Source organism: Peromyscus eremicus, chromosome 3, assembly GCF_949786415.1.
Source record: "Peromyscus eremicus chromosome 3, PerEre_H2_v1, whole genome shotgun sequence".
Taxonomy (NCBI): Eukaryota; Metazoa; Chordata; class Mammalia; order Rodentia; family Cricetidae; genus Peromyscus; species Peromyscus eremicus.
This window is the reverse complement of record NC_081418.1, coordinates 51,052,951-51,063,282: the sequence shown is the minus strand read 5'-3', so window position 1 is coordinate 51,063,282 and position 10,332 is coordinate 51,052,951. Positions and strand designations below refer to the sequence as shown.

The window sequence follows — 10,332 nt, the reverse complement described above, 5'->3', positions numbered from 1 at the left end:
CCCCTGGACTAACAGAAAGGAATTTTCCTAAGAGGGTCAAAAAGACTCCGACCCAGCATCAACTAGTATCTTTGGGGCGCACAGGGCATAAGCTCGATGAAAAGAAAACGAGGAGAAAGGAAAAATACTGCACTTATTCAAAGAGCAAGCGGCTTCAGAGATGAGGGACGCAGGTCTGTGGCCATTCTCAACAAAATGAAGCTTGCGAACCCTCCAGCACCTTCCGAGAAAGCCAAGCCTCGCCCGCTCTCAGAACCACACTTGCACACACAGCTTTTCTCATCGGCCGAGGCCCTCGGCTCCGAGCGAGCACGACCGCTAGGTGTCACCCGAGGCCCCGCCCCCGGGGAACAAGAGTTCCGGGTTGTCCGCCGGCTCCGCTCTAGCCACGGAGCTTCCGCCTCTCTCCTGCTCTCCGGGGCTGGGACCCGGCAGGGGGGCGGGCTTTCCGGAACGCGCGCGAGCAAGGTCAGACGCAGGTAAGGCGCGCGGACGGCGGGGGTCGCCGCAGACGGCGGCGGCGGTGCTGGGCCACGCAGGTCGCTAACCCGGTGGGGTTGCCAGGATGCAGACGAGTCCGTCAGGGCCCGCCCGGACGTTCCACGGGTACCCCACAAACACCCTGGCCTTTGCCTGCGTGCTGTGGGGAATTGAACCAGCCAAGAATGCACTTCCTCTCTCCCTGTTAGCCCGCCCTCAACAGTTTTGTAGGGGAGGTGCAGGCCGTTTTCACTAGTTTTTAAAAATGCAATCAAGATGATAGTCGGGAAAATATGTGACACCGCTGCAGCTTCCATCACCTGAGGAGGGACCGAGTCAGACAGCGGAGAATATGAGTTGTTCACGCTGAACGGAATAAAGTTAGTATCGGTTCAGTGGCGTTCATGCCCTGTGACCCAGTGAAATAATTGGTACCGATTTGTAAATGCTCGTTCTGATTAGGTTGCTTCCCAGTGACAACACGTGTGCATTCCTTGGGTCGTGATTGGACACGCTCCATGCCTTCAGTTTTGCCTTAGTCTCACAATTCAGGGAGACCATATGACTGTCACTTACTTGGTCAGAGTATGGAGGCAGATGAGGACGATAGAAAGGATTCTAGCTCCCTTTTCTACATCAAGCGCGGTGCACTCTGCACTCTGTTTTGAGGAACTGAAGAAAGCTTCCTCCCGGGAAAATACACAATGCACATCTCATATAAGTGATTGACAGCAGCGTCAATCAACATTAACTCCACCTTCATCTTCACCTTTCAAAAAGAAAAAAGTAAACCTAATCCAAAGCCAGTTACTGAACTAGAATTGATCTTTTTTTTTTTTTTTTTTAAGATTTATTGATACATGTATCGCTGCCGACCAGAAGAGGGCACCAGATCTCATTTCAGGTGGTTGTCAGCCACAATGTGGTTGCTGGGAATTGAACTTAAGACCTTTGGAAAAGTAGCCAGTGCTCTTAACAGCTGAGCCATCTCTCCATCCCCATAGGATTGATCTTTTTAATCGAATGTAGAAGCTGGGGAAATGGTTCTGTGGGTAAAGTGTTTACCGTGCAAGCATGGGTACTTGAGTTTGATCCCCAGTACCCACGTTTAAAAAAAAAAACATTTACTGGGGAGGCTGAGATAGGAGGGTACCCTGAACCCATTCCTCAGCCAATCCAGCCCAACCCATGAGCTTTATTTAGGTACAATGAAAAAGACCTTGTCTCAGAAAATAAGGTAGAGAGCAATTGGATACCTGATGTTAACCACTGACCTGCACATGTACCTGCAAACACTCTAGAAAAAAATATAAATCCACCAGAAAGATAAGAAACTTGCCTTTTTACTCCAAAGAAAAAAGGTAAAGGAATTCTGGATTTTAAGACATGGACTTAATGTGTTTTGCTTGATATATTTAAGTAATTTGGTTTTGCTTCTCATTTTCAACAATTATTTTCTCCATAACATTGTATTTTTATTTCATTCACATTTAAAGAAACATAACAATTCAAAGGGACTAATTTGGGGGACTGGAGAGATGGCTCAGCAGTTAATAGTGCATATTACTCTAGCAGAGGACCCAAGTTCCTATGTCAGGTGGCCCACAACCACCTATGACACGGTTCTAGGGCAGTAGTTCTCAACCTGTGAGTTGTGAGCCCTTGGGGTTCACATATCAGATACTTACATTACAATTCATAACAGCAAAATTACAGTTATGAAGTAGCAACTAAATTTTATGGTTGGGGGTCACCACAACGTGAGGCACTGTATTAAAGGGTAGAAGCATTAGGAAGGATGAGAACCGCTGCTGTAGGGGATCCAACACCATCTTGCCTCCTCAGGCACTGTGCTCACATGCACTTACACAGATCCATCCACCCATAAATGTTTAAAAATTAAAATTTTAAAGTTATAAAATTGAAATCCTTTAAGAAAGCATGCTAGCCGGGCAGCAGTGGTGCACGCCTTTAATCCCAGCACTTGGGAGACAGAGCCAGGCGGATCTCTGTGAGTTCGAGGCTAGCCTGCTACAGAGCGAGATCCAGGACAGAAACCAAAACTACACAGTGAAACCCTATCTCAAAAAAAGAAAGAAAGAAAGCATGCTAAGATCTTGAGAAATCATAATTTTTTAATTTTATTTTACACGTATTTATAATTTTTTAACCAGTTTTCTCTGTCATTTACTATGATGTGTGTCTGTGCTGTGGAAGGAAACTAAATCCATGGTGCTGGAAGTGCGGCTGAGTCAGGGACTCGGGTCTTTCTTTGTCATAAAGACTTTGTCATTTTAAGACTTGGGTTTTGTTGTCTGTGTTGCCATGGATTCAAATGTGATCTTATTCCTGGTTGTATATCCCACCTGTCTGCTACATTACAAAGTGAGTATGGTGTTACCTTAGCATCCTGTGATGGCTTTGGCTGTTTCTAGAGAGTCCCTTCCTCTCTTTCCTATCTGTCGGGTTACCAAGGTGCTGGTTGCCCCACCGCCCTCATCAGGCTTTGTAAATGAAGGTGTCATTTCAGGTAACAAACACACACAGTTACACCTGAAAGTTTATCAAATGTAACTGTGTGCTTGTGCAGTCTCTCAGATGAGGACAAGAAATCAACAAGTGTGTCTGTGTGAACCCTGAACGCCAAGCTTTCCAAGAGGTTTAGGGCTGTTCCTTTTTTGAGTTACCATTTACTGAGTATCACTGCCCTCCTTCTCACAGCATTCCTCCAACCTTTCTTTTCAGAGAAAAGGGGAAGTTAGATTTAGACAGGCCAAGTTCAGAACAGAGTACATGACGGAGCCAGGGTGCAAGGCCAGGTCTCATCCAGTAGCCTCTATTTAAAAATAAAGTGATTGGGAATTCAGGATGTATTTTCCTTTAAATGCTATAGTGAAATGATAGTTCCCAGCCTGCTTTAAAGTATCTCCGGAAATTTTATGCAAGTACAGTGGAACCTATTCTGATACTATACTGGTAATTAAGAGAGCAAAATGAAAAGAGCGCAGAAACAATTTGTTTGTTTTTAAACTTGTGTTTAAGAAAAAAAGCACACATAGAAACATGGCTGCTTCTGAAGACTTCTGGACATCTGCAAGGCCCAGGGAGGGTTGTGACACTGGTCATTATTGTCTGCTTAGATGTTAAACTGGTAATGACATTTTTTCCCCTGATAAAAATGAAACCTCATTCCTATAGCACCAGCCCAAACCTCTCTGCAGCCACATGGCCCAACAAGAGATGGCGGAGAAGTGTGTGAAAAAGGAAGAGCATGGAAAGCCAAGTGAGCCGCAGATTCAGTTGACTGAGACTTCTAATCTGACTCTTGTCCCCTTGCTAGCCTTCGGGGGGCACTGCTGACCCTAGATCATCTGGTTGGCATTCAAGGTGGTAAATGGTTTGAGGCTGACATTCTACAGTTGGTTTGAAGTCAACCTCTGTTCTGTTTCTGGATGTTGAAATAGCATTAAAACTTTCTCAAATAAACTGAGTTTATTTCTTGTGACACTGTTTTGAAATTTTATCAGGTGTCCTACACCTCGTCTTGTCTTTTAGCAGGTATGTGGGACCTCTTTGCAGGTGGCAGTCAGTTTTATTGGCATTCTTATTTCTTCCCACACTCTCCTGGCATTTTTATTTTTGAGGTATTAGTTTGCTGGAACCAGACTTTGCTTTGCAGGAGTGATCTGCAAAACTCTGAAGAGCTGTTTTATTTTAGCACCCTTCTTGGGAGGTTTTGATATAGTTCTCCCATTGTTTTTTGTTATTGTTGTTTTTTTTCACATAGATTTATGCCTTTTTATGTTTAAAAGGCAGCTCCTTTCCCTCTTAGCCAAACTATCCCCCAAATAGTCTTTTAGCCAGTGAGGATTCTCATCTTGGCATGAAAATTTCACATAAATTGGCATATTCTGCCACCCATCTATCTGACCTAGAATAGCCCATCTATCTGACCTAGAATGAGATGGCATAGTTATTCTACCAGAAGCATTCTTTTTATTGTTGGTGGTAAATATTTTTTACTTTTTATTATGTCTGTGTCTGTGAATCCATGCTATTTAAGTGTGGTGCCCACAGAGGCCAAATGAAGGCATCAGCTCCCATGGAGCTGGAGTTTGAGGCAGTTGTGAGCAGTCCATTGTGGGTGCTATGAACTGAACTATCCTCTGGAAGAGCAGCAAGCTATCTCTCCAGCCCCTAGAAGCATTCTTGATTTTTACATGTCCATTATGTGGGGTTTTTTTTCTGTCTATTAGCTATAATTTTTTAATGCCCTAGTTATTATTATAATATCTGTTTCAACATTCTGTACCTCTAAAGAAAAAGTTACTTTGAGCTGGTTTGCATTAAGGCTGATAAATAGCATCCTAATTCCTAGGTGACTTTTGTTCATGGATAACAGATCATTTGAGCTGATGATCCTTATTTGAGCTCTTGAATTTTGTTTCTATAGAACTACTGTCTGTTTTTCCCAAATGGCTTTCAGTTGCTAGGCAGAATTCAATCCAGTAACCTAGAGGCCAAATGACCTCATAACTCATTAGCAGTTCTCAGAGCCATCTGGTGCCCTTGAGGAGAACAGTGTTCAAAGGACTGATAATAAAGACAACAGCATAATTACTTCTCTGCCATGATTACACCTTTAGATGGCAAGCAGTCAGCATATTTATTTGCAGATTGCTTGGGTGGTTGTTTCTAAAGGTATAATAACTATGCTATAGCAGAATAACTTGTTTCCCTGTCCCTTTCATCCAGCTTGCAAATAAGTAAACTTGACAACAAGTAAATAACCTATTGAATCACAAATTGTAAGAAAGGTGATACACCAAAGAAACATAGTGCAATAACACAAAATATAAAAACCACAAGTGTGAGGAAAGAAGTAGCTATAGAGTGGAGATGTCACAACTCCAGGGCAGATCTTGCCAAAGGTACACAATAATTCTTGGGTGGCTTGCTGTATTTCACTTTTTACAATATTTACTAGATAAATGCAGAATTTCTCACGCTCACCTATTAATCTTTTCTGTAGGGAATCTTGTTCCTCGCTGCCTAAGAAATGGCTTCACTTTCAGAATATGCACTGCGTATGTCTCGTCTGAGTGCTCGGATCTTTGGTGAAGTGGCCAGACCTACTGATTCAAAGTCCAGGAAAGTGGTGAATATGTTCAGTGAACAGCCCTTGGCCAAAAAGAAAGAGGTTTATGACTGGTATCCAAATCACAACACGTATTTTGCACTCATGGGCACACTCCGTTTCCTTGGCCTTTACAGGTGAGGAGAGGAAAAAAGACAGGGCTTTGTGAGAGGTGGTGTTAACAGATCAGCAAAGGAAAACAATTAGCGTGTCTCTCCTTGCAGTTTTGTGGCTCTTATGAGAGAGTCCGGGTACATCAAAAGGTACAATGTGTAGGGATAGGTACTCTTTCAAAATTGCCTTGATTCATAAACAAGCAAACAAACAAATATAAAGCTTGTTGGAATTATGTGTAAAGCATAACCTGCATCAAATTGTACTGAGCTATTGTTCGTTAATTTAAGGGTGCTCTAAAAAGGATGCGGGTAGGGAGTGGGCCAAAAGATGAGGAATCAACCCCCAGAAGCAGCATGATTGCTAGAGCAGCTAGTTCTTGGTACAGATGAACAGAAGCCTGCCCCACACCTGAGCTGCCTCTTACTGGGTATGTAGGAGCCTCCATTCTCTGCTGGTGGCAGTTTTGTTGACGTTCTTACTCCTCCCCCTCACTTCTGGCTTTTTTATTTTGTGTCTTTGGTATATTAATTTTGATTGGATAAGCTGTAGTTTACTTTTAATGGTAATTTATAAATCACATAACTCTTAATACTGTGTTTTGTATATTTGATAGGTCTAAGAAGTGAGTGCTTTCCTTGTAGAAAAAAAAATTAAATAAAATACCAAGATGGCCATTTTTCTTCAAAAAAAAATTTTAAGAAGACTTCCAAGCTAATAAATACCCCTTACAAAGAATTAAAACAATACAATCTCATAAAACTGAATTGCATACCATCTTTAAAATATAACATGTTTTAATTGGACCTAACTATTAATGTGGGACCATTCATTGTAATATAAAATAAATAGCACAGCATGATACTCATTCCAGAGAGCTAAAGGTTGGTACATTCATTTATCCAGCATATTTTTTAAGTCCTTTCCATGTACGGGCATTTAAGATGGACATTAAAGGAACAGCAGTAAACAAAACAAACGGATATTCTAAGTGAATACATTATTAGAGATTACAATGCATGGCCTACTTTTGAGTGTCTGGAATTGCTAGGGACTATCTCCTTTGCCATTAGTCTTGGCAGAAAATAAAACCTAATTTTATTATGACACAGAATAAAATATCAGAAGCCAGATCCCGTGGAAGGTTATAACCCCTAACAAAATTACATTCAACTATTTTAATATGTCTGCTTGATATTGTCCTTCATTTATTTGAAGAACAAAGACCTAGCTATCTGTGGGGACAAGGGAAAAAATACTAAGCACTTAGTTGTTCACTGAGAAGCAAAATTATTTGTATGTGCTTTTTCAGTAGTTATGGTAAATGATGCGTCCAATGCATGGCCATCTGTAGCATCAGAGAGGATAAATGCAGACATCCCTTCAATAAAGTCTGATGTAAAGGCCTGCAAAAGAGGGAGGGAGATATAGTCAACCAAGACAGTTGATTCACTCGGTTAACAAGCTGCTGTGTTGTGCTAGCAGCCTTTGTAGAGTTTTCTGTCTGATGATGGACAGAAACAGGGAGGGAATGGAGAGTGGGAAAATGATGTAACAAATAATATGGTATGTTTGGTGACAGTGTTGAGCATGCTGGGGGTGGGGGGAGGCAGAACTAGCTAAGCAGGATCCAGAGTGCTGACAGGGCCTGTGGTGAGCTGGGGACGGGCATGCTAACAGCCTTAAACAGGGCAGTCAGGGTCAGCCCCATAGAAGAGATTGAGGTTTAGGCTGAGGCTCGTGGGTTATGAGTGAACCTGGTGAGACCTGGGGTAGAGCTTGTGGGACAGAGGCAAGAGTGAACAAAGGCCACTCTTCCTGAGGCTGGAGTGTACCTGCAATGGCCCAGGAATAGTCTGAGCTAAGGGAACAACTGGGAGACAGGAGGCAGGACACAGGGGTCTGGGAGTGCTGTGCTAAAGAACAGGGCTTTTGCCCTGGGCAACAGAGTTTCAACAACATGATCTGACATCTATTTTAGATGAATTATTATGGTTATGTTGGAAACTATTTGTCAGTCATAGCTAATCCCAAAGAGGTCTGTGCTATATTGTCCATCGTGTTCATGGAATGAGATATCAAATTCTTTAAAATCAATCTTTTTAAAAAAATAGCTTAGGTGGACCCAGCGAAGCATCCCTTTTTTATATACTTAGTCTGTTCTATGAAATCCATTAAATAATGTCTATTCAGTCTGTACACCATTATTGCCGCCTGTTACAAGTGAGGAAAGTTCAGCACTCAGGTCTCATGGACTGTGTTTTAAAGCCAGGTTTACACGGGTTCCGTGGCTTTCGTGTTTAAGCACTTTCTTTGGGTAGTCAGACATTTTAATACAGTTGTAGCTGTCTGCACCGTCCACGTGTATAATTAGTCCTGGCTGCTCTGACTCCTACAAGGCCTGTCTTGATTTGCCTTCCATCTGCTTCAGCCTTTCCCAACAGTCTTCTTGTGTGGGGCATTCACTGCCATGCAGACTGTTCTGGAGAACTGCCCGGTTTTAGTAGACACTAATTCCTAGGGCAGTCAGACTCTCTCTGCAGCTACCGAAAATTATACTCAAGTTTTGTTTTGTTCTGTTTTGTTTTTTGAGACAGAGTTTCTCTGTGTAGCCTTGGCCGACCTGGAACTCACTCTATAGACCAGGCTAGCCTCGAACTCACAAAGATCCATCCGCTATTATATTTCCCTCCCTCTTTTGCAGTTTTACTCCTCGATGTTTAGTCTTTTTAGTTTTTTTTAATACTGGGAATCTAACCCAAGATGTTTAGCCTTAATATAGGGAAATGTTGGGTGGTGTATCTCATAGTTCCGTAGGTTTACCTGGGCTCACCTGGAAGTTTACTACTCTTTGTGGTATTGTGTCTGTGAAGGAAAATTGACATCTGAATTCTTACAACCTAACCAGTCTATATGTTGGGTATACTTTCTGTTCACCAAACTAAGCACATGCCCCGAAAAGCCCTGCTCAACAGCCTAAGAGGACAGCTCGAGATTGGCACTTCTCCTGTGTGGTAAACATAGCTGGTTGATTTTGTTTTTTCTTTCCTCCTTCTTCATGCAGAGATGAGCATCAGGATTTTATGGATGAGCAAAGACGTCTAAAGAAGCTCCGTGGAAAGGGGAAACCAAGGAAAGGAGAAGGAAAAAGAGCTACAAAGAAGAAATAGTATCAGCTCACCAAGAAAGAAAATTCCTTCCTCGGTGACTTTTCACACGTTAGAGGAAGGCGACCTTCCTCAGTAGACATCACCCCATGTTTGCGTGTACTTCAGTTAAGCTGTGACTGGTTTCTTGAAGATATTCTAATTCTTCAAAATTATATTTACATTAGTTTTGTATTCTGAAGTTTACCTCCTTCTCTAATGGAATGAATAAACTGTTGTTTAGTGGTTTGTTTAAGAGGGGAATGGAATATTGCGGTTGGGGCAGGGGGAACCCTCCTAAATAGCATCCTGTACTTTCTTTATTCCTTCATTGCTTCCCCACCCAGCCTAACCTTTGACCATTCAGCCTTTGTCTTCACCTTCAAGCTTACTCTTTTGAAGGTGCCTCAATGAGCTTAAAAGCTTTCTGGGAAAGCGGGTATTGAATGCCTAGTGTATACAAGGTACTGGAGCCTTGGTAAATAGAGTGGTAGTTTTTAGCTCATGGAACTTAAAGTCTTATAGGAGAGTCTAATATAAATACATATATTTAATGCAATTGTAATTTTCATTTATCGATAATTGTATTAAATGCTATGAAGAAAACTACTTTTTGAGATGGTGAGTGGGTAGATAACTGGAAATATTGGCAAAACCGCATTAAGAAATTTAGAGACCTTCCTAAAGAAAGAAGAAATTATATTTAAACTGGAGACAGGGGATAAATAAGAGAAAAATAATGAGCAAAGTGTTGGAAGTGAAGAAAGATTGAAAAGCCCTAGAAGAAATTCTTGGCCTGGTGGTGGTGGTGGTGTGGTGGCACACACCTTTCATCCCAGCACTTGGGAGGCAGAGGTAGGTAGATCTCTGAGTTCAAGCCAGCCTGGTCCACACAGAGAAACCTTGTCTCGAACAAAAAACAAAAAAAAAAGAAGAAGAAATTCTTGTTCCAAACACTGAAAACAGACCACTGGCTGTCTCATGTTTAACCATAAGGACATAGACAGGCCAGGCAAGTTCTATGATGTGGTAGTACTTGGGAAGCTTAAGTAGGACAGCAAGTTGGACAATTTACCAAGACCCTGTCTCAAAACAGGAAAAAGAGGATGGTATGTGTCATGGTAAAGTCTTTTGTAACCTCTTGGTCAAAAAGCAAAGTACAGAGGCAAGAGTAGACAGAGCAGCTACTTTAGATAGGATTTTCATTCCCTGAACATTGAGTCCTGGACTAGTAAGAACTGAAGTGCATATGTTTAGACAAATGTTATTTTTAAACATGCATAATCCAGATGGGATGGCTAGTGCTTATATAGCCTGTTGGCGCAGGGGGAGTACTTAAAATTGGGTGATTTGTGTCTGATAGAATTGAACTCAAACAGAAGGTTCAGAATCCATTTGTTTACCGCATTCTACTGAGTACCTGCCATATGCCTGGCTCATAATAGTTGTGAGGTG

At 42.0% G+C, this 10,332-nt stretch overlaps 1 protein-coding gene across 2 annotated transcripts; it reads left to right on the top strand.

The window, feature by feature from the left end:
* The first annotated feature begins 391 nt into the window (after nt 1-391).
* Mrps33 (mitochondrial ribosomal protein S33) lies at nt 392-8,935 on the top strand. Of its 2 annotated transcripts, none has more exons than XM_059257623.1 (3): nt 392-479; nt 5,513-5,754; nt 8,796-8,935. In XM_059257623.1, the coding sequence occupies exons 2-3, from the start codon at nt 5,540-5,542 to the stop codon at nt 8,899-8,901; spliced, it is 321 nt and encodes a 106-aa protein (XP_059113606.1). In that variant the 5' UTR covers nt 392-479; nt 5,513-5,539; the 3' UTR covers nt 8,902-8,935. The 2 variants fall into 2 exon arrangements, with proteins under 2 accessions (XP_059113606.1, XP_059113607.1); XM_059257624.1 differs by lacking the exon at nt 392-479 and adding an exon at nt 589-860.
* The last annotated feature ends 1,397 nt before the right edge of the window (nt 8,936-10,332 follow it).

Coding starts and splice junctions, on each gene's coding strand:
- Mrps33 (XM_059257623.1), top strand. CDS start 5,540: ATGGCTTCACTTTCAGAATATGCACTGCGTATGTCTCGTCTGAGTGCT. Junction 5,755..8,795: donor CGTTTCCTTGGCCTTTACAG/GTGAGGAGAGGA, acceptor TTCTTCATGCAG/AGATGAGCATCAGGATTTTA.